The sequence below is a fragment of the Spermophilus citellus genome (genome assembly GCF_964194105.1).
Source record: "Spermophilus citellus genome assembly, chromosome: X".
NCBI lineage: Eukaryota > Metazoa > Chordata > Mammalia > Rodentia > Sciuridae > Spermophilus > Spermophilus citellus.
Genome location: NC_138190.1, coordinates 67,121,627 through 67,146,889, shown reverse-complemented (window position 1 = coordinate 67,146,889; position 25,263 = coordinate 67,121,627). Strand labels below are relative to the sequence as shown.

General features: G+C 35.0%; 1 protein-coding gene and 1 long non-coding RNA gene across 2 annotated transcripts in view; one reads left to right on the top strand and one right to left on the bottom strand.

The window, feature by feature from the left end:
* CHIC1 (cysteine rich hydrophobic domain 1) overlaps positions 1–25,263 on the top strand; it is a 92,205-nt gene that overhangs the window by 4,629 nt on the left and 62,313 nt on the right. The window contains exons 2-3 of the mRNA XM_081277268.1: positions 5,219–5,273; positions 13,864–14,019. Of these exons, the coding sequence (XP_081133394.1) occupies positions 5,219–5,273; positions 13,864–14,019 (211 nt within the window). The remainder of the gene's footprint in view (positions 1–5,218; positions 5,274–13,863; positions 14,020–25,263) is intronic.
* The window catches only part of LOC308639171, a 247,633-nt gene continuing 239,654 nt past the window's right edge, over positions 17,285–25,263 (bottom strand). The window contains exon 24 of the long non-coding RNA XR_014019991.1: positions 17,285–17,392. This is a non-coding gene — a long non-coding RNA (uncharacterized lncRNA). The remainder of the gene's footprint in view (positions 17,393–25,263) is intronic.

The following is a 25,263-nucleotide window of genomic DNA, read 5'->3' as shown; positions in this document are numbered from 1 at the left end:
GATAATATTTTAATTGCTGAATTGTGTAATACAGATCAGAAGTGATTATGAGTGTTCAGAGAAAGGGAATCCATATTAACTTGAGCATTCAAGGCATTATAGTGGGGTTGGAACTGAAGGCTGTGTACAATTTGAACTAAGGACAGGAAGCAAGAAAATCATGGGCAAAGACCAAGGCAGTGGCAATGGGAAGGAAAGAATCATTATGAGAATTTAAAGGAGCAAGTGACTGGATTTGGGGAATATTTACTTTAATAAAGGTGCAAAAAATAGGAGAGGGAGGGTGCAAAAAAATGATACCAAGGTCTAGGTTAAGGGAAGAGAGTAAAGTACAAAGAGGAAACAGTTTCCAAGAAAGGGTTACATCTAATTTTAGATATGTTTTACTTGACGTCATATATTCTTTTGTTACCAGGGATTGAACCCAGGAGTACTTAACCACTGAGTCACATCTCCAGCCTGACAATGTATTATTTTGTGGCAAGATATCCAAATGGAAAATTTCATTTTACAATTAAAGATGAAGGACTAGAGCATGTTGGAAAAATACCTGTTACTAGAGAAAATAGATTGGATGGTATTAGCATAGGTGAGATTGTCCAAGCTATCAGGCTAATGAACTGCAGACTTGCCTTTGTGAAGCAAATGAGTTAAAGCTGAGAGTTGGTGTAGAATGAAAAGAGTAGGAATGTTAGGAAGGAAATCATCAACAGTGTCACAGCTGCAAAGTCAAGAGAAAAATTTTCTACTTAGAGGAGGACATTTAATTTGGCAGTAAATAAGACAAGAAGAACTTATCTTTGCTGAATAAAAAATTATTTTCAGTAAAATGGCAGCATCAAAAAAATCAGGGGCTGGGGTTTTGACTGAGTGGTAAAGATCTTGCCTAGCATGTATGAGGGCACTGGGTTCTATCCTCAGCATTATAAATGAATAAATAAAAATAAAGGTTCATCCACAATATATATAATAAATATATAAATAAAATAAAGGTTCATCCACAACATTTATATATATATATATGTATAAAATAAGCTTAATAAATATTCCATCTATTAAAAAATATCAGATTTTAGCCTGGCACATGCCTATAATCCCAGCTGCTCTGGAGGCTAAGGCAGGAGGATTGCAAGTTCAAAGCCAGCCTCAGTAGCTAAGCAAGCCCCAAAGCAAATCAGTGAGACCCTGTCTCTAAATAAAATATAAAAACGGGCAGGGGATGTGGCTCAGTGGTTAAGTGCTTCTGGGTTCAATCCCTGGTACCAAAAAGAAAAGAAAAAAATCAGATTTCAAAAGGTTAATAAAGGGAAATGGAAACAGTGGAGGGTTTCTTTATCTGGTGATAAGTACAACTGAAATAAGCAAAGCTTAAGAATTTTTCTTTTGTTTTGGTACTGGGAGTTGAACCCAGGGGCACTTGACCACTGAGCCACATCCCCAGCCTTATTTTGTATTTTATTTAGAGTTAGGATCTCACTGAGTTGCTCAGCACCTTGCCATTGCTGAGGCTGGCTTTGGACTCATGAACCTCCTGCTTCAGCCTTCTGAGTCACTGAGATTACAGGTGTGCACCACCAAGCCTGGCTAAGAATTTTTAAAATAATAAAAATATTCTAAACATTGTGATAAATACATCTGTCTATATCTACTACTTATTTGATATCTAGTAAAGGAATGGCAGAGCTGGCAAAAAGCTCAAATGGTAGAAAACTCCAGTTGAGGTAAAAGTATGCTATTGACATTGCATCTAAAAGGCATTTAGATATGATGTGAAAATAAAGCTCTACTTTAAAATATATGTCTTTCTTAAAAGTGAAAATCTATCAATTTTTTTGTTGCACAAGAAGAATTTACTCTGTGGAATAATGAATCATGTCTTTTTTGAGTAGTGATAAAGCCACTAAACAATTATTTATTAATTTATTTATGGTACCAGGGGTTGAACCCAGCACATTTGCTTAATCACCGAGCCACATCCCCAGCCCTTTTTGATATTTTATTAGAGACAGGGTATCCCTGAGTTGCTTAGGGCCTCGCTAAGTGGCTGAGGCTGGTTTGAACTTGCCTCAGCCTCCAAAGTTGCTGAGATCACTGGCATGTACCACTGTACCCATCTTAAATAACGATTTAAGTGAAATGTGTTTCTTTCTGTTAAAATAGTTGTCTCATTACTGAATACTAAATTAGCATGTAAATACAAATATATTTTAATACTATAATGTCAATTACTCAAGCAGCAGATGAAAATTATTATAAAATTTATGCATAGGATATCCCATCTGGTTTTAAGTTTAGATGTACTATTATGTCTATAGATTTAGAGGGAATATGTATTCTCATTACATGTTGTATACACACATGAACAGAGTTAATGACTGACTTTTTTGATGTAGTTAAAGTCTTTACAATTGGTAATTAATTTTCTTAACTATTTTAAATATAGAACTTTGATTAAAAATACATTTCTTAACATACAAGATGTAGTATTTTTTGCATAGACATATATCATGCTAGTGGCTGCTACATATAGAGAGTGTTTGTGCTTAAGATTGGCTCATGTCCTTGAAAATGAACTATTCACATAAATGATGTAAGGAGAATATGAAATTCTTGCATAGAGTTTTAATTAGATGTGGGATTCCTAACATTTCTTTAAAGCCCCTAAGACCAAACTAGCAGTTGAATCAAACATCAAACAATACAGTAACTTATTCAGTGAACTTTTCTGCAAACTTTTATTAAAAACCTACTAGAGCCAGGCATGGTGGTGAACTCCTGTAATCCTAGTGGCTCAGGAGACTGAGAAAGGAGGATTGCAAATTCAAGGCCAGCCTCAGCAATTTAGGGAGGCCCTCAGCAACTTGATGAGACTCTGTCTCAAAAAAAAAAAAAAAAAAAGTATGTGGAGGCTGGGGGAGGGACCGCATGTAGCTTAGTAGTAAAGTGCCCTGGGTTCAATCCCTGGTACTGAAAAAAAACTACTGGATTGCATTATAGTATTATCTATAATGGAAGCAGCAAAATAACCCATGGTTTCTGTTCTCAAGGAGCTTAATACAGAACAGAAAAGGCATAGGGATCAGCATATGAATTTTGTTTTCCCCCACTTATTTAGTATATACATGACTTTGAGCAAGTCATGTAATTAATGTATTTATTTATTTTTTCTTATTGTCAGCTTCCTTGCCCCCAAAATGGGGATAATAATACTTCTCTTGAGGGCTGTTAAAGTTTTGTAGTAATATACTTAGCATAGTAGGTAGCCTGGTAAGTACATAGTTATTGGTAATTTTTACTGCCTTCCTCGTGGAGTTCTCAATGTTTTTGTTTACAACCTATCATCCTCTAGTGTAAAATTGTAGTCACTATGATATGGTGTGACATTGAGGAAGTAACTATGTTGTCCCTACTGAAATCAACAAATAGGTGAGCAAAGCTAATAAAATTCATTTTGACTTATTTAAAAATATTTTTATTAGTGTATTATAGTTATACATAATAATAGGATTCATTTTCACATTCATATATACAAGGAATATAATTTGCTCCATTATAATCCCCAGTATTTCCACTTTCCCTCCTTTCCTCACTTCCCCTGCCCTCCTTCCTGTACTATAGTGGTCTTCCTTCTATTTCTTGTCTTTTTAATTGATGCTTTATAGATTTGCATAAAAAAGTGAATTCAGTGTGGTATATTCGTATATGTATATAGCATAATTTGGTCAATTTCATTCCACAGTTCCTCATTTTCCCATCCCTCCTCCTTCCCTCTCAGTCTCCTTCTACTCCACTGATCCTTCTTCTTTTATCATGGGATCCTTCCCCTTTTATTTCCTTATTTCTCTCTAGCTTCTGCAAAGGAGAGAAGACATTTGATCTTTGACTTTCTGAGCTTATTTCATTTAGCATGATACTTTCCAGTTCCATCCATTTACTGGTAAATGCCGTAAGTTTGTTGTTCTTTACAACCAAATAAAACTCCGTTGGTTTATATCCCACATTTTCTTTATCCATTCATCTGTTGATGGGCTGGTTCTATAACATGGCTTTTGTGAATTTCGCTGCTATAAACAGTGGTGTTCCTGCTTTACTATAGTATGCTTAGTTCAGTTCCTTTGAATAAATGCCAAGGAGTGGGATTTCTGGGTCATATGGTGGTTCCATTCCTAGTCTTTTGAAGAATTTCCATAGTGTTTTCCAAAATGGTTGTGATAATTTGCAGTCCTACCAACAATGTATGAATGTGCCTCTTCCCCCACATCTTTGCTAGTATTTATTATTATTTTTATTCTTGATGATTGCCATTATAACTGGAGTGAGATGAAATCTCAGTGTTGTTTTGATTTGCATTTCCCTGGTTGCTAGGGATGTTGGACATTTTTTCATATATTGTCCGTTGTATTTCTTCTTTGGAGAAATGTCTGTTTAGTTCTTTTGCCCATTTATTGGCTGTGTGTGTGTGTGTTAAGTTTTGACTTCTTATTACATATTTTAGTGAGCATAATGGAAGAGAAAGCCTTAGAGGGTGAAATCTGTTTTCTTAAAATTCATTGAACACATGAAAGCCACTCATAAGGATCAATCCTTGAGTATATTAAAAGTAACTGTTCACAAGTTATTAAGTCATATAGTTCCAAAGGCTACATTAATGGTAAAGAGGGATATTTTTATTATGACATTTGCTCTTTTTTAAAATATTTTTTTAGTTGTTGATAGACCTTTGTTTTATTTACTTATTTATATGTGATGCAGAGAATTGAACTCAGTGCCTCACACATGCCAGGCAAGTGTGCTACCACTGAACCCCAGCCCCAGCCCAACATTTGCTCTTATAAAAGTTCTTTTACTATTAATTTGGATTAAAAGTCAGAGATTTACTTTCTATAACTATCATATTTTTCCTCCACTGGGCTGGGAGTGTAGTGCAGTGATAGAGCACTTGTCTTAGTATGCATGAGGCTCTGGCTTTGATCCCCCAGTACCAGCAAAAAAATCCAGGACAATTTTGTTTTTTAATTTAATGTTTTTTAAGACTCTGTATCTATTTCTTAAATCAAGTTTCTTTTAAACTGGTACAAAAACATAAAAATGCATATATTCAAGAGACATTTTAAAATCAGAAAACCAAAAGAAAAATAAACAGGCTTGTAACTTTTTTTAAAGAAAGGAAAAGGGTTAAATATGCTGGATAGAATATATTTTGTTCTTTGTTTTTAAGGTTTGGCTTGAGCAACAAGTTTGATACTGAATTTCCTTCAGTTCTAACAGGGAAGGTAAGTGAAATTTTACTTTGAATTTTCCAATTCTAACTCATAGTTTTATGGCTTATTCAGTGTTATGACAAATTCTTTGACTCATTGGTAATTAAATCAAATACCAGGAAGCCTCCGAACTTGGAACCTGTGTTGGAGGTGACTAAAAGTTGTCTCCATGACTACCAGCCTCTGACCAGTTATTTCATCTGTTGTTCATTAATGCTGGCTATTATTTGTGTTCAGTTTTTTTTTGAGAGAGAATTTTTTTTTAATATTTATTTTTTAGTTCTCAGCAGACACATCTTTGTTGGTATGTGGTGCTGAGGATCAAACCCGGGCCGCACGCATGCCAGGCGAGCGTGCTACCTCTTGAGCCACATCCCCAGCCCCTGTGTTCAGTTTTTTTTTTTTTTTTAGAGAGAGAGAGAGAATTTTTTAATATTTATTTATTAGTTCTCGGCGGACACAACATCTTTGTTTGTATGTGGTGCTGAGGATCGAACCCGGGCCGCACGCATGCCAGGCGAGCGCGCTACCACTTGAGCCACATCCCCAGCCCCTGTGTTCAGTTTTTTAACTTTTGCAATTTTTCCAGCATAGGTAGCTATAATTGTATTCATTTAGGTCATTGATTTCCAATGTTTTATTAACAACATTATTTTTAATTGTATCACCATTTTTAAAGTGCCATGTGGTATGATTTGTTCTATATGTAAAGTATCAAATTTTTGGTTAGATATTGTTTTATCTTTCAAATAGTTTGAGTTTCTAAAATTGGACTCACTGTAAGAAATTATTACCTGTTTCCTTTATATTCATTAGAATAGTCTTGCATTGAGGCTTAATTCGAAGACTTCTAGGATTGAAAACCTAGAGACCTAATGTACAGCATGATGACTACAAATAATAATATTGTATACTGGAAATTTGTTAAGTGAATAGATTTCAGGCACAAAAGATAACTAAGAAAATAGATGTTTATTTACTTGACAGATAATCATTTTACTATGTATATGTATATCAAAACATGTTATATACCTTAAATATATGCAATATTAAAAAGAAACTAGTTTTAGAAAATCCTAGTAACACTAATGCTAACTTTCTAGACCCAAAGAAGAAGACTGCCTAAAACTCAAAAAGTTATATTAAACCCATTTGATATTTGAGGAAACACAGAATAAAGAAAAGCAATTATATTACAAAATATTCAGTTCTTTCTAATAACTGAAATGATGATTTGGGGTTAAAAGAAGTTAACATATTTTGGAGCCTGGAATTTAATTTTATTCTGCTTAATTTTAGGGTTTGTTATTTGTCAGTATAGATTTTGGTCATATTTTAAAATCATTCTCTAAAGGGCTTCTATGTTATTTTAGTGTTAATTTTTCTTATATTTTTAGCAGGAGAAGCAAGGTATAAATCAGTGTGTATAGTATATATAGGAAGTGAAAGAAATAAGCACATAAATAATTGTATTTTGCATAAAGAAATTCCAGAAAGATATACATGAAACAATATGAACAATTACCTTTGATGAGAAAAGGAAAATGAGATGGATGGAAGCAAGGGTGAGAATGAGGCTATTTTCTGAACATCTTTTAGCATTGTTTTTCATTTTTTATTCTAATTTGTTATATATGACAGCAGAGTGCATTATAATTCTTATTACACATGTACAGCACAATTTTTCATATGGTTTTCATTTTTTAATTATGCAGCTATTACCTTTTGAAATTTAATTTACTTTTAATTTGTTCTCTCTTCTTCTCAATTCTTCCCTAAAATAATCTCCTTGTACTAATATTAGCTCTTTTTTGTCATGATGTGTTTTTCAGCTGTTTACTCTTCATTTTTAAAGGCCTAATTCCAATCTTCCCCTGCTCTCCCCCAGCCACCTTGTGATTGGGAGAAGAGAAAAAGATTCCAAAATAATTTCCTTTTTCAAGATGTATCTCAGAAATCATAAGACATTTCAGCTTAATTTATTTAACCCTGAAAGGTAATTTATACTTTATTTGGCTCACAGAGTATGCAAGCTTTGTAGTCAGGTCTTGGTTGCAACCCATGTTCTATTACTTCCTGGCTATGGGCTTTGGGCAAGCCACTTCTGAGCCACACTTCTTAGGTGAAAAATAGAGATGATGCTGATAGTTACCTCACTTTTTTGTGTTGGATTAAATGAGCATGTATATACGCAATTCTTAGTATATTCTCAGGTACATATTAACTCCCCAGTGTTAGTCTGGGTTACTGTTAACTATTCTCAGTGTATTCCAGTTTCACCTTGATTGTTTTTTTAGGTTACTCACTTTCATTCTATTTCTAACTGCCTTTACCACTTTTTCTTCATCTCAGTAATAATTTATTCTTTGGTTCCACTACTAATTTGGGTATTGATTGTTGGCCCTTTTTATATCTCCTGAAGTATAATATTAGATCCTTCCCTATAATAATAAGCATAATACCAGGCTAAGTTAACATTTGAAAATACGTTGCCATTTAACTTTTTAAAACACAAAAGAAACCCCTTTGGCGTGAGATTTTGGCCTTAATTTCTGCTGTGTTCTACCTTCTTATCCTTATCATTTAGAATAATTTACAAATTGAAGCAACAGATTAGATTTAGAGTTTTTTATACAGATTAATCATAAATGTTTCCTCCAAATGAATAAAACAGTCATGAAAGTATCTCTTGAATTCTATATGGTAGAAAGATGATAAATTCAGTATTAAAGAGAATGAATTAAAACATTTGCAATGGAAGACATTCTCTACATTTCTCTTGATGTTTCTGCATGTGTTGTCTTTAGCAGTTTCATCCAGCTTTAGTATTGGCTTAGTATTTTTTTTCAGAGAGAGAGAATTTTTAATATTTATTTTTTAGTTTTCGGTGGACACAACATCTTGGTTTGTATGTGGTGCTGAGGATCAAACCTGGGCCGCACGCATGCCAGGCGAGCGCGCTACCGCTTGAGCCACATCCCCAGCCCTTGGCTTAGTATTTTAAGTTTGAATTACAAGTCCAAGAAATTCTAACAAATGAAAAACCTAAAACTGTCAATGAGTTCATTTCCCAGTGTTAGAATTCTGTTTTGTAAATTGTTTTTTTAATATTTATTATTTTTTAGTTGTAGTTGGACACAATATCTTTATTTTATTTTTATGTGGTGCTGAGCATCAAACCCAGAGCCTCACACAGGCTAGGCGATCGCTCTACTGCTGAACCACAATCCTAGCCCCAATTGGTCATTTTTTTTGTGTGCTCCAGGAATCATTAGAATATCTTTTCACACCTCAACAAAAAATTCCACACATCAGAAAGATAGTATAATTGTTTTAAATTAGAGGAATAAGAATGGTGAGCTACTTTTGGTATATTCACAGAGCCTAAATGATCAGGGTAGGAGCTGTTCTTAAAGCCATCTCTTCTTTTCAGGTGGCCATTTTGTAGCACACATCATAATAAATTGTTAAAATATTTAAAAGTGAATAAATACAATAGCTCAAATAGAAAAAGTACTCTTTATGAAATCAGTCTTCCAACATGTATGAGATTGTAAATAGCTTTTGTGCCTGCCTGAGGTAGTCAAAATTGCAGAGTGAATTCTGAAAACCTGAAAGGCCATTTTGTCAGAATTCATTTTTTGCTTCTTGTGTGTTAAGAAAAAGGTAATATTTTATATTAAGTGCAGAAAATATTGTTTTCCATGTTTCACTAAAGACCTTCTATCATAATAATTATCAAGCAAAGTATATGCACACAGATTCTGGTAACCAGAAAAAGAAAGAACTCAGAACTTCAGAAAAGAAATCAAAGGGGCTGCGGTGGCCATTTTGTAGCACATGTCATAATGATATGTGGATTTTATTCAAGTATGCATTATTTATAGTGTGCAAATTTTCTCATGTATTGGATAAAGCACTTGCCTAGCATGTGTGAGGCACTGGGTTCAATTCTCAGCACCACATATCAATAAATTAAAAAATAAAAGTCCATTGACATCTAAAAAAATATTTAAAAATAAAAGAGAAAAGAAAAGAAATTAAAGCTTCCGCCTCTCAGCTTGAAAGAATTAAATGATGTTATGGGAAGATTAGTGTGCAGTGTTAGGAATCTTAAGCCATAAAAATTTACCTTTACTATTGTGATCCAATATGAAAAAGTGATTGATAGGGTTGTGTTCCTTACAACTGAAGGAGGCAAATCAATCCTGCTGGGGTTTGCTTAGATTTTCTTCTGTTTGCACAGTCTCCTGCATCCTGTTAGTTTTTCTTTTTTTCTTTCCAAGAGAGTCAAAAGGAATGAAATGTTTCTTTACAGCCTACCATTCAGCTAGAAATTAAGGGGCTTCCAGCTAACCTTCATTACTAGAGATATTCAGTTACATGGAAGTAAATGAGTAAGATGTTATTAACTCTGATTCTACACAGTTAACTAAACATGTCTCTCACATTGTTTAAAATTGAGAGTTAACCAGTTATCATTTCTTATGCCTTTATCTCTATTTTATAACTTTTACTGTTATTCAGTACAGTTTTTTTCAAAGACAGTCTTGGCCTCCTTTTAAAGTCAAAATGAAGATCTTAGTTTATTGTTTTAAAATCCAGTAAAAGTTTTACTTCTTTATATTTGACGACTTCAAAAGTTTGAATTCTCAATTTTATTGACTTGAATATTTTAATGTTTAATTTGTCTGTGGTAAGAGTATAAACTGAAACTATTTGTTAAAAGTGGAAAGTGTTAGTGGGGATGAAGGAAAATTGCCACATTTTAGAAATGTTTTTGTTTTCACTTCCTGAAACATGTAATAAAACATGTTTTATTAAGAAATCATATGCCTTGGCATATAATTTATTTCATTTACCATGTTTTTTTTAAAATACAGATTTTCTTTTCCCCTTTTTTTTTAGAGAGAGTGAGAGAGGAGAGAGAGTGAGAGAGAGAGAGAGAGAATTTTTAATATTTATTTTTTAGTTTTCGGCGGACACAACATCTTTGTTTGTATGTGGTGCTGAGGATCGAACCCGGGCCGCATGCATGCCAGGCGAGCGCGCTACCGCTTGAGCCACATCCCCAGCCCCTCCCTTTTTGTTTTTTAGCTTTAATATCCCTCAGACTTTTAACACCCTTCTTCCCTAGTGGACATAGAGTTTTCTAAAGCTCCATAGCTCAGTTCTTTGGACTGACTCATTTCTGCATTTAACTTTTACTTGGTTACTTTTTTTACCCTTTACTTTTTAAAAAAATATTTACTTTTTTAGTTTTAGGTGGACACAATATCTTTATTTTATATTTATGTGGTGCTGAGGATTGAACCCAGTGCCTCATGCATATTGGGTGAACACTCTACCACTGAGCCACAATCCCACCTCCCACCCTTTACTTTTAATATTTGTGAAGTGTACTTGTATTTACTTTAAAATAAAAATTTAGATTCTAAGCTTTTAAATTTGTTAATGGGCAGAGTAATAATTTTATGATTTGTATGAGTTTATATCATAATTTGCCATATTTAAAATGTATTATTGATTCAGAATGCAGAATTTAAAGAGATTTGGTAGTGATATTATGCTACAGATTGAAGCTAAATGTGTATTTTTCTTTATTTTAACTTTTACTTGGTTACTCAGTAATTCCCTAGGAAAAAGAAAGTTGAATATCTCTCTTTTGGAGAGGTAAATCTTTTTTAAAAAAATATTCTTTTAGGGACTCTGGTTCAGCAGTAGAGCACTTGCCTCACAAGTGTGAGGCACTGGGTCCAATCCTCAGCACCACATAAAAGTAAATAAACAAAATAAGGCATGCTGTCCATCTACAACTTAAAAAATTTTTAAAATAAATAAATACAATAAAATATCTTTTAGTTATACATGGACACAATATCTTTATTTTGTGTATTTTTATATGGTGCTGATGATTGAACCCAGTGCCTCACATGTACAAGGCAAGCACTCTGCCACTGATCCACAATCCCAGACCCTGGAGAGGTAGATCTTAAGGTAGTAATTTGATACCTTGTTTTTAAAAAGGACATGGGGGTCCACTGAGGTTCTGAGGTTGTAGCTCAGTGGCAGAACACTGGCCTCCCAAGTGGAAGGCACTGGGTTTGATCCTCAGCAACACATAAAAAATAAAATAAAGGTATTGTGTCTGTCTACAACTAAAAAAAAAAAAAAATTTTTTTAAAAAGAACACCAAGAGGCTGGAGATCTTGTTTAGTGGTAGAGTGCAAGTTTTAGTACACATAAGGCTCTGGATTCAATATCCCACACCAAAAGAGAGAGACAGAGAAAGAAAAAGATCATCTTCTCTGAAGACTTGAAGAACTGAAGAGCACCGAATCTACATCCAAAATGTAGCAGTTATCTCTTTTATAACATATTATGAAATAATATATAATGTAATATGATAATATCCTTTTAATAATATCTAGGAAAACTGTGGACTATAAGTAATTACCTGATTAAACTGTCTGCTTTCAGGTGAGATTCCTTGCAAAAGACAGCTTTTCTTTTCTTTTTATCAAATCTACTCAGAGATATGATTTACAAATTTCTTTGTCAGAGTATTTCATTCAGGAAGTTTTAAGATGTAATTTCCATTCCCAGTGAGTATATAAAATAAAGATTATTATTCCGGTTTATAAATGAAAAACTAAGACTGAGAAAAAGTAATAATTTTGCCTGGGATTTTTCATCGCTAATAAGAACTAGATTCAGATCTCTTGATTTATTGTCTAATGTGCATAAATTATGAGTGTTTTCTATTTTCAATTATAAGGCATGATTCTCTGAATCTTATTTTCATTTTTACCCCTGAAATTTTGGCACTTAATTGGAATTATTTTTTTACACGGTGATTGCCATTATGTCATGTTATTGACAGTCTAGTTGGAAAATGAAACTAGTTTACTTTTGTCATATAGGAAAAATTTTGAGCCTTATGGCTTGATAACTGTTGATTGTTAAGAAGAAAATCAGACTCATGTGCTAAGCAATTAACCTTATTGGATGATATGAACAATTCTAAGAAAGCTTATATGCTTAATGTTTTAATCATAATAGTCATGAATTCTTTGGTCATGTATTTATTTCTTTAGTATCTGCTAATAGATATGTTTTGTATGTTGATTCCAAGAAACCTGTTAAAAGATAAAATGTAATAATTTGTAAAAATTTTAATACAACTTTTTATTTGGGAAAGGAGAGCTCTATAGTTTTGGTACCTAATGTACTAAGGAGTTTACATTTTAGAATACCTACTTTTCCTGCCAATTTCATAATTTTTGCTTTCATACTCTGATGCTGAAATATTTTCCCATAAATTTTGCCGTCTGATAGCTTTCTAAATTAAGAGTGATCAGTGTGTGGTCCAAAAATGTGATTTTACTGAGAACAACCTGTACACCTTTGAATTGTATAACCTTCAAGCAGAATTTTTGGTATCAATCTGATTGCTGGTCATGTTCATGCCTTTGAACTGACTTTGTCGTTTTCAGAGAGGCACAAGCAGCCCTTCCAGGAATTGGAGGTAGTAACTAGAAGTATTAAATTTGTGTATTTAAAGACCTTTCAACTTTCAAAATTTAGAGCACTTATGAGTCCATTTTATGCTGAATATCAACAGACTGTTTTGAATGTAATTACTAAGATATTATCTTTTGTTAGTGTAAAGTTTCCCTGTAAACATTGGCAAGTCTTAAAATTGTTATGTTGCAACTTTGCCAGGGAGGAAAGGTTGAAGAGTTACCATTTTAGAATTAATCCAGTAGTATTGCCAAGTTCTAACTTGAATTCTGTTTCCTCTGGTAGTATTTGTTTATTATTATTATTATTATTATTGTCTTATGCTTCCAGTCTGAATTCAGAATACCTGAAGACTATAAACAATATTGCCTTAATAATGAGAATATTTGGTTGAAGAGTTACCATTTTAGAATTAATCCAGTAGTATTGCCAAGTTCTAACTTGAATTCTGTTTCCTCTGGTAGTATTTGTTTTTTTTATTATTATTATTTTATTTTTTTTAAAGAGAGAGTGAGAGAGGAGAGAGAGAGAGAACTTTTTTTAATATTTTTATTTTTTTTAGTTCTACGGCGGACACAACATCTTTGTTGGTATGTGGTGCTGAGGATCGAACCCGGGCCGCACGCATGCCAGGCGAGCGCGCTACCGCTTGAGCCACATCCCCAGCCCCTTTTTTTATTATTATTATTATTATTATTATTGTCTTATGCTTCCAGTCTGAATTCAGAGTACCTGAAGACTATAAACAATATTGCCTTAATAATGAGAATATTTGGTAACAAAACTGGTTGGTGGGTATCTTTTACCATCAGTTTTGCTACTGTCATTTTATTTGTTGGTCATTTCAAAAGATGTTTTCAAACATCAGGTTAAGATCTGGGAACATAAAATTATATTGTTTTACATTCCGATGTCTCCCAAGACCATGTGATACATATTTATGGGAAGAGATGGGAAGAAAGTATATTTAGACATTGTTAATTCCTTAAAATGTTTGTAATAAGACATTTTCCTTATGTTTAGAGACAAGTAGTGGGAAGCTGCCCACAAATTGTTAAAGATAGTGCCCTTGTTGTAGGTGGCCCCAGAAGAATTTAAGACCAGCATTGGCCGTGTGAATTCATGTTTGAAAAAGGCTCTCCCAGTCAATGTGAAGTGGCTGCTCTGTGGATGTCTCTGCTGCTGTTGCACACTGGGTTGCAGCCTGTGGCCTGTTATTTGTCTCAACAAAAGAGTGAGTATAACCATTCTATTGTATAACAATAGTAAAAATTAACATTTATTGCACACTTGCTATGGGTCAAGAACTGTTTCCATGTACTTTACTTAATTTTATTTAATTTCCATAACAATTGTATCATTTTATTTAAAAAAATTTAAGGTATGCAACACAGTAATTGCCATGTTTTTTTTTAAATTGTTTTTTGTTTTTGTGGTGTGGGTATTGAATCCAGGGCCTTGTGCATGCATCTGAGGCAAGTACCCTACCAACTGAGCTATTTCCCCAGCTCCAATGGTATCATTTTAGAGATAAAGAAACTCTAAAATGAGCCATTTATCCAACCTTTATCAATACTTTATCACTTAATATGCATTCCTGTCACTTTAAGTAAATACAGTGAAAGTAAAGGACTCAGGTAAATATAAATATAGGTGGACTACTTATTCTCTTTATACGATCTGAAGCTATGACATAAAATGTTTCTAAGCTATAGGTATATTGGAGAACTACTTCTAATCTGAAGAAAGGCATAAGAGAAAGTAACCTGCAAAGTTGTGTGTTACTGGGGATCCTTAGTTTTGAATATGTTACAATAACATTCTAACAGCATTACTATTAGTTATTCCATGAAATTAAGACAACTATCTTAATCTGATCTGATTTAAAATTTCATTTTTATTTTGGAAATAATTTCCCAAGTGGGAAGACAGCTTTCAATATTGAAATTGAAGTCAATGAGGACAGTTCATTTTACCCCAAGTTCTTTTCCCAGTACTACATTAAGGATTTTATTTAATCTTTTAAATAATAATTAGCCTACTAAATCAGATTTAAAATTATAGCACCTTGAGGAGGAATAATTAGTGGTGCAGTTATTTTATTAAAGTGAAAAATAGTCCCAAGAAATAATCGTTATTTTTTTTTTCCTCATTTTTCTCATTCCCTCTTTCATGTCTGCTTCAAAAAGACAACTAATGCTGCCAATCCTATGAATTTTTTGAATGGAAGAGTAAAGCATTTTATTGATTCCCTTGATAACCACCAGTAGATCAGAGCTTTACTTTAAATATAGCTTAATTTGTTTGTCAAAACATGGACAGTATTTTCAAGTGACCTTCTGTAAGTAAAAGCTAAAAGCATAAATGTCTTTACTTAATTGTCACATCTTACCTTTAAAAGTTAAAATCAATAACTCCTATCCATCCCCATTATTTAAAAGCCTCAATGTGAATTAATCATGATTTGGATTTCCCATCATGTGAATGTAGCCAATCTCCAGTACTTAAGAACAGATTTTTTGGTTTTAATGTTTATCCAGGATTTATCTTCATTCTTTGACATATTTATGCTTTGCCTATTTGTCAAAGCTTCCATCAAAGAACATGAAGTAGAGGGCCGTGCACTGTGGCACACACCTGTAATCCCAGCAGATGGGGAGGCTGAGGCAGGAGGATCATGAGTTCAAAGCCAGCCTCAGCAAAAGCGAGGTGCTAAGCAACTCAGTGAGACCCTGTCTCTAAATAAAATACAGAATAGGGCTGGGGATGTGGCTCAATGATTGAGTGCCCCCTGAGTTCAACCGAGTTCAATCCCTGGTACCAAAAAAAAAAAAAAGAACCTGAAATAGAAACAAGTTTTTCACTCATTTAATTTTTTCACAATATTTTTATTTTATTTATTTATTTTTATGTGGTGCTGAGGATTAAACCCAGTGCCTCACTCATGTGAGGCAAGTGCTCTACCACTGAGCCATAACCCCAGCCCTCACTCATTTTATTTCATTTATTTATTTTTAAATGAACACAATACCTTCTTTATTTATTTTTATGTGGTGCTGAGTATTGAACTCAAGTGCCTCACACATCCCCAGCCCCTCTGTGAACTATTTTTAACCAGTATAATTCATGGACATTTTCTTTAGCAATTTAGATTGCAGAGAAAAGAAATACAGATTGGATACCTTGACAAGTTCCCTGTAGTAACTCTTGACTCCTGTGAGAACTCCATAGTGACATGGTATATGAGATGAGGTTTTCATTGATATGTTCTTACATCCACCACTGAAACAACTATGATATCATTGTCAGTTTTTAGGCCTAGTTATGCCAACACCCTTAAATTTGAAATTACTTTTAATTTTTCCTATTTTTGCTGTAATATTTGATAAATTGAGAGTGATATTTAGAAGGAAGGGATTATTGTGTCTCAAAACATGAACATGATGCTGTTTTAGGAGATAAGGTTTTTAATTCACTGTCTTATAAGAAAAAGCAAATTATAGAAACAAAAGCCCCATCTATACAGTATGCCATATGGAAAAGAAAATCAGTTTTTGCAGTGAGAGGCAATAGTTCTGCTACGAGTTAAACAGATTACCTGTAATCTCTATTTAGGACTTATGACCTTTCATAAAATACATTCTGTATACTCTTGGGCAAAGATAGCATGCATAGAGCCTAGTACATACAGTTAGTTATAGCTTGCCTAGTTCCCTACGGTATATATACACAACGGGGGTTTACTCAGCCATGAAGAAGAAAGAAATGTGACATTTTCTGGTAAATGGATGGAACTGGAGAGCATCATGGTAAGCAAATTAAGCAAGTCTCAGAAAGACAATTATGTTTTCTTTCACATGTGGAAGTTAGAAGGAAAGAAGAAAAGGATGTAATGAAAATGGAGGGGAAGGGGTTGAGGATGTGGCTCAATGGTAAAGTGCTTGCCTGGCATGCATGAAGCTCTGGGCCCTGGGTTCGAATAACCAAGCACCAATTTAAAAAGAAAGAAAGAAAATGGAAGGGAAACCACCAGGGTAAAGGAAGGTGAGCAGGGTGAGTGAGGAGGAAGTATGGGGATGTACTGGCGAGAAATATTGACCAAATTTATGCTATGTGCATGTATGTATATGCCACAGTGAAACCCATGAGTCTATATGATTAATATGCACCAATACATAAATTTAAAAAAATCTACATGGATGACTCAAAAAGTATTAAAGATATGTCAATAGTGACCGTTGTAGTTTAATAGAGAAGATAAAAATCCTACATGTAGTATAGTTGTTAGCCAGATTAAACTGACCAAAAGACAAAGGAAGCTTAACTCATTACTCTCTAGTATTTGTATATCATAAACACCATCATGGCTCTCGCCCCCAAAGAGAACTGCCAAGTCAGTTCCAGCAGAGAGCACGGTAAGAAACCGAGTGCAGCCTGCTCTCCTGGACCCACTGCTCCCTCCCTCCGCCCCAGGCCAGCGGGTGAGCTGGGGGCCCCTGGGACAGGATGCAGCCTCCCCTGCAGATCCCTGGAGCTCCTGCTGCGACTGCCCACTGGCTGGCCCTGGCTGTGAAGGACAGGTGAGCCTATCACCCAGGATGGATGACCTGATGGCGGCGGCAACCAGTCAGGACACGGACTGCGCGGGCTGCCTGGTCTCCTGGCTCAATCTTGCCGGTCCCAGCTGAAGCCGCTTCTGGGGAATTGGCGCCTTTTGGGTGGCGGTGGGCGTGGCATGGCCTGAAGAATGGCGGCCTCCCCAAACGCCCCGCCCGAACGCCGACCCGAATGCAGAACAATGCCCAACGCGGAACAACGCCGCGAACAATGCCCCGAATGCCGCGGAGGCTGGCTGGGGCTTCAAGTTCCAAAAAGGAGAGTGGCTGCCTGAGAACTCGGCCACGTGTTGGACCGCGGAGCCGCACAGGCCCTCCGAGAGCGCTCAGCGTGAGCGCTCAGCGCCGCCTCCACGAGACCCGCACCTTGTCTCGCCCACAAGAACCGTCCTGGAAGGTGAGCGAAGCCCCGGAAGATGACGGGTGGAACCGTTAGTGGCCTCGGGCGGTTGGTGTTCGGTGTTCGGTGGTTGGTGGTTTGTGTTGGGGTCGGTTGGAGTTCCTTCTACCAAAGAGAAACGGTCGAGTCACGGGCCTCATCTGCCCAGTTGGAAACGCCCGCCACTCTCTGGGAAGATTTCCTGGCCATTTGTAAAAGGCCTTTGTCTATAATATGAAAAAGCTGCTCTCAACTTGCCCCCCACCTTTTAAAACTTGTGCTGCATCTGGACAACCTAAAGGTAAAGAGGATGCCTGCCGTCTGATAGAGTTGGATATGAAATTTGTCGTGTAAATGGATATGAATTTGTCTTGTAAACATGGCCATTTTGTTTGAAAAAATCAGAAATGCCTTCTGGAACTGACTTTGAAATGGATTTGTTAGACCACCTCTAGGAAGTGGTTTTATTTGTTCAGTGGGATGTTGGACATGGAGGAGACTGACCATGAGAAGAAGGTCCTGGGCCAGACTGGTTTTAAGTAACATTTTTCCTATAATAACCATTGTTTTGCGCGTGCATTTTATTCCTCATTAGTGTATACATAGTTGAAAATGCTAAGTACTTTAAAAAAAAAACTAGGCTTTCTAGATGTTCTAAAGTGCCTGATATATGTTAAAAGTAGAAGTGGTAAAATATATAACACATTTTGTAAATTTCATTTTGTTAAAATTCTTATGAAATGGTTTCTTTTTTGGCGGGATGCAACAGTCAAACCCCGGTTGAGTAGTACAGAGTTGTGTGCCTGTCCTAGGGAGCAATGTGCCAGTGTGCTTACTGAGAGCCAAGAGTTGTCCATGGGTTTTGTTTTATTTTGATTTGTACATAGTGTATATAGAATACAAATGAATCCTCCTAGTCTACATCTAGTCTATCTAGATATTAAAGAGGTTGCCAGTGTATGACAAAAGTAGAATTAGTAAACCAGTTTTGTAAATTCATATGAAATAGTCTTTTGGGAATGGAACTATTAAACCACCTCTGTGAGCGGTAGAGTACTACTATCTGTTCTTGCTCAGTGATGTGGAGGAGGTAGGAGGTCAGTGTGTTCATACTTGGACATTTTCAGACATCAGTTTTCTATGTTTTGTGCATTTTGTTTTGCTGTGTATATACTGGACAAATAAGTCTAAATTTTGCAACATCTAGTCTCTAGATGTTAAAGAGGTTGCCAGTGTATGACCAGGAAGTTAGTTAAATAGAACATTGTGTATATTTTATGTTGAAATTCATAGGAAAGTTTGTCCTCTGTAAAAAGACTTTTGGATATGAATTTGTTCAACCATCTCTGTTACATATGCCTGTACTTGTCCACTGGACTGAAAATAGAAGGAAATGAGGAGGAAAAGGCTCAAGGACAAAATGTTCATATTAGAAGATACCTCATATTTTTTAAGAGAGAGAAAGAATTTTTTAATATTTATTTTTAGTTTTCGGTGGACACAACATCTTTATTTCTTTTCTTTTTTTTTTTTAATGTGGTGCTGAGGATCGAACTCAGCGCCCCGCACATGCCAGGCAAGCACGCTGAGGCTTGAGCCACATCTCCAGCCACAGATACCTCATATTTAACCATTGCTATGCATGCAATTTTATTTACCAGTGCTGTGTGAATAGTCAACAGGGTCTTATTATTGTTAGATTTATGCCTTAATATTCCCATTTCGAGGTGTCCTAAGATAAATGGGCATTATTGTTTTAATTTCAAATTCCATATGAGTTGATGGTGAATGGGAAGTACTGAGATCGAATGAATATATTCTGCATGTAAGTTCATTAGTATTCATAGCATATTAATTTATCTGATGAGGAGTTAGGCTGTTACTGTTTGCTGTAGCCATAAATGTTGGAGGTTAAAAACTTTTCTCCAGTGTTCTTGTTTTTGTCTAGCCATATTTGTTTGTATTTCCCTAGAGGCTTAAATAGGTATTAACTAAAATGCATCATTCTTTCAGTTATATTTGTCATTATAATACCAGGGCCCTACTGATATAGTGGTTAGGTATGGGGGAAGGAGAAGCATTATATAGTCCTATTATTGGACCTCAGGTTTTTAAGTGGACTCATGCCCCTGGGCCATGACCTTTATAAATGTTTCTCTCTCTCTCTCTTTTTTTTCCCCTTCCTGAAGATTTTTAGGCTCTGGCAAAACCACAGTTGTTTAGGAATGAGTGCAATAGTTTCTCTTAATGGTAGCCCTTTATCAAAAGAGCAAAATTCTTTTGGTATATTTTAAAATATCTACATTTCTCCTTCTCCTACCAGAATCATGAGGGGTTTTTTTCCTCTGATCACTGTGAGAACTTGATAGGGTGAGTAAAACTCACCAAAGTGTGTTAAGCTGCTCCCAAAACTGGAATTCTCTGGAGTTTTAAAATTTCCATCTTTTCCCCAATGAACTTCCAGTGATTTGTCAACTAAAATTTAGATATTGTTACACCACTCTTGGTTCAAATGGAGTTCATTCTCCTCTAGTTTTGCTTTATTGTGCTTCTCTGTGTTTGCCTTTTTGTTTCCTCAATATTTGGTGCACTCATGTACACCACCATCTCACTCACCTCTTGGATAGATCTGAAAGGAGTTGATTGTCAGTTTATTCCATTTTTTCTTGTGTGGTCAGGAGAGATTACTTTTAAACTCTTTACATTCCTACGTGGACCTTCATCTTTTAAAGTTATTTTTGCTACACATTGGATTCTTGTTTGGCATTTATTTTCTTTCCATTTATTAATTTTGATTGCTTATCCTCCATTGTTTCTAATGAGAAGTAAGCTGTTAATCTTATAAACGACAAGTCATTTTCATCTTGCTGCTTTTAGCATTTTCTGTCTTTCTGAAGACGTCTCTATTGGATCACATTGTATTTATCCTACTTGGAATTCCATGAATTTCTTGGATGTGTGAATAAATATTTTTCATAAAACTAGAGAAGATTTCTGCAATTATTTTGTTATTCTGTTTAATTCTTGCTCTCCCTTCTTCCCATTTATATGTATGTTGGTAAACTTAATGATGTCTAACATTTGTTTCAGGCCGCGGTCATTTTCCTTTATTCTTTTTTCTCTTTGTTCTTAAGATTGCACAATTGCTTTTAATCTGCCTTTTCTCCTAGTACTGGGGATCAAACCTAGGCCCTTCACATGTTAGATAAGTGTTATACCTCTGAGCTATATCCCTAGCTCCTTTTTAAAAATTTTTATTTTGAGATAGAGTCTCACTAAGTTATTCAGATGGGCCTCAAATTTGTTATCCTCCAGCCTTAGCCTCCGGAGTAGCTGGAATTACAGCCATGCACCACCACACCCAGCTGTTTGATCTGTCTTCAAGTCCATGATTTGTTTATCTACTTCTTCAACTCTGCTTTTGTGCCCTTATATTGAATTATTAAATTTCAGTTCTTATACTCTAATTTCAGAATTCCATTGGTTCTTTTAAATAACATTTATCTTTTTGTTGACATTTCCAGCTTAATCAGACATTGACATCACAATTTTCTTTAATTATGTTTTTTCGGGCTGGGGATGTGGCTCAAGCGGTAGCGCGCTCGCCTGGCATGCGTGTGGCCCGGGTTCGATCCTCAGCACCACATACCAAGAAAGATGTTGTGTCTGCCAAGAACTAAAATAAATAAATAAATATTAATTATATTTTTTCTGGTCTTAGCATGGCATATATGTTAATTTGAGAAACTGAATTCCTTTTTATATGAACCTGTGTCCTCTTGGCCGTGGATGTTTAAAGTATTTCAAATTCATATTTGCTTCTTTTGGGGGTTCCTAAACTTCTATTACAAATTGTGTTCAGTCAGCTTTAAATTATTTAGAGCTCAATGCTTTCATCAGAGAGTGGGATCATCTTTCTATCATCTAGAAATTCCTCTCTCTTCATTAGCTAATAAACCCTTTCAAGTGTACAATTCAGAGGCCTTAATTATATTCAAAGTGTTTTACACCTATTACCATTATCTATTTCCAAAGCTTTTTCATTACTCCAAACTCATAGCCACTAAGTAATAAGTTCCATTTCCCCTTCCTTCAGAACCTAGAACTCCTAACCTATTTTCCATCTCTACATGTTTGCCTATTCTAGATACTTCATATAAGTAAAATAATATCATATTTTTCCTTTTGTACCTGGCTTATTTTGATTACCAAAAAGTATTTGAAGTTCATCCTTACCGAATCATGTTTCAGAAGTTCATTGCTTTCTATGGCTGTGTAGCAATCCATTTTATTTATGTACCACATATTGTTTATCCATTCATCTATTGATTGGCACTTGGGTTGTTTCTATCTTTCAGCTACTGTGTATTGTAATGTTCTGATGAACATCTCTGTGAGTCTCTGCTTTCAGTGCTTTGGGATATGACCTAGGAGTGCAATTGCTGGATCATATGGCAATTGTTTACCTTTTTAAGGAACCACCAAAATGTTTTCCATACAATCTGTACCATTTTGCATCCCCACCAGGAGTCCATAAGAGTTCCAATTTATCCAGATCTTCACCAACATACATACAAGGCAGGTTCTCTACCACTGTGCTATACCCCCAATCCTTGTAAATTTTTTTGCAGATATGTCTGTTCAGGTCTTTTGTCTATTTTGTTACTAGATTGTTTATCTGTTCTTAAGTTGTGGGTGTTTTTATATATTCTAGCTATTAATCCCTTTCCAGATTATATGATTTGCAGTACTCTCTCTATGGTTTATCTATTTATTCTATTGATAATACTATTTAATACACAAAAGTTGTTAATTTTGATGAAGTCCAATTACACTTTTTATCTCTTCTTGACTGTGTTAGGCATCATATTCATGAAATCATTACAAAACTCAGTGTCATCAAGATTATCTCCCATTTTCCTATAAGAATTTTATAGTTTTAGCTCTTATATTTAGTTCTTTGATGAATTTTGAGTTAATTTTATAGGTAGTATAAGGCACAGCTTCAACTTCATTTTTTACCTGTGAATGTCCAGTTTTCCATGTAACATTTGTTGAGAATGTTGAATGGTTGACATCCTTGAAGTTCTTTTCTGGACTTTTTATTCTACTGCATTGGGTCATATGTCTGTAATTTATATACCACATATTTTTTATTACTGTAGCTTTTATAGTAATTTGTCAAATCAGGAAGTATGAGTTACCTAACTTTGCTCTTCATTTTTAAGATTGTTGAGCTAATAGGGGTGCCTGGAGATTCATATGAATGGAATTTTATATTTTTATCAAAAAAAACTAGTCTTTGGGATTCTGATAGAGATTGCACTGAATTTATTGATTATTTTGGATCATAATGTCATTTTAACAATATAAAGTCCTCCCATCCATAGACTGAGGATGTTTGCATTTATTTAAGTATATATATTTTTTTCCTGCAGTGTTTTACAGTTTTCTGCATGTGTTTTGTTTCCTTGGTTAAATTTACTGCTAAGTATTTTTTCTGCTATTGTAAATACAACTATTTTCTTAATTTCCATCAGATTGTTTATTGTTTTATAGAAGCACACTTGATTGTAATGGATATATATCCTGCAACATTGCTATATGTGTTAGGTAGGTCTCAGATTTTTTTGTGGATTTTTTTAGGGTTTACTATATAAAATCATGTCATCTGTGAATAGAGACCATTTTGCTTCTTCCCTTCCAATTTGGATGCTTTTTCTTGCTTAATTCCTCTGGCTAGAATTTCCAGTTATTGTTATCTTGTTTCTATCTTAGAAAAATATCTTTCATTCTTTTACCATTTATTATAATGTTAGCCATATGTTTTTGATATATGTCCATAACATGTTGAATAAGATTCCTTCCTTCCTTTTTTTTTTTTTTTTTTTTTTTGGTGTGTGTGTGTGTGTCCTGCTAGGGATTGAATCCAGGGGTTTGTACATGCAAGGCAAGCACTCTACCACCTGAGCTCTATCCTCAGCCCCAATATTCCTTATTTCTAATGCATTCAGTGTTTATCATTAAAGTATATTGATTTTCCTTTTTTAGGTAAACCACTTTTTTAGGTGTGATTGACATGTAAAGAACTTTATACCTTAATTTGTTCAGGCTGCTATAACAAAATACCTAAAACTGAGTAGTTTACAAACAAAAAGAAATGATTTCCTATAGTTCAGCATCATACACAAGGTACTAGCAGATCTGGTGAATGGTGAAGGCCCACTTTCTTAGTTAATAGATGGAGCCTAATTTGTCCTCATATAGTAGAATTGCCTAACTCAACTCTAATCACCTCCCAAACGGCCCACCTCTGTATTTGAGGGAGAGGGACATAAGTATTCAGTCTGTTCTCCTGTACATATTTATTGTATCTCAATGAATTTGACAATGAATATATACCCTGGAAACCATCACCAGTACCAAGGCCAACAAACATATCCACTACCTCTCAAAGATTCCTCCTACCACTTTTACTATTTTTCTTTTCAGTAAGAATGCTTAATATAAGATCTAACTTCTTGGCGATTTTAAGTATAGAATACAAGGTTTTTGTGTGTCTTTTTCAATTTATTTATTTTAATTAGGTATATATGACAGCAGAATGCATATTGTTTCATTGTACACAATTTCAGCACAGCTCTTCATTTCTCTGGTTGTACACAATGTAGTGTTACACCATATGTGTAGTTATACATGTACCTAGGGTAATGATGTCCATCTCATTCCACCATCTTTCCTGCTCCCATGTCCCCTCCCTTTCCTTCCCTCCCCTTTGCCTAATCACAGTTCCTCCATTTTTCCCATGTTCCCCCCCCCCTTTATGGACCAGCATCCACTTATCAGAGAGAACATTTGGCCTTTGTATTTTGGGGATTAGTTTACTTCACTTAGCATGATATTTTCCAACTCTATCCGGATAATTTACCTGCAAATGCCATAATTTTATTCTCTTAATGCTGATAATATCCCATTGTGTATATATACCACATTTTCTTAATCTGTTCATCTATTGAAGGGCATCTAGGTTGGTTCTACAGTTTAGCTATTGTGACTTGAGCTACTGTAAACAATTATGTGGCTATATTACTCCAGTTTGCTGATTTTAAGTCCTTTGGGTATAGACCATGGAGTAGAGTAGCTGGGTCAAATGGAGGTTCCATTCCAAGTTTTCTAAGGAATCTCCATACTGCTTTCCAGATTAGTTGCACCAATTTACAGTCTCACCAGCAATGTATGAGTGTGCCTTTTCCCCCAACATCCTTGACCTGGATATCCACATGAAGAGGATTGAAACTAGGTCCCTATCTCTCACCCTGAACAAAAATCAATCCAAAATAGATCTAAGATGTTAAGGTAAGATTTGAAACTATGTGAAGAAAACATACAGAAAAGACTAAGATATTGGTACAAACAGTGATTTCCTGGATAGGAAACATTGATTTCCTGGATAGGAAACATTGATTTCCTGGATAGGAGTCTA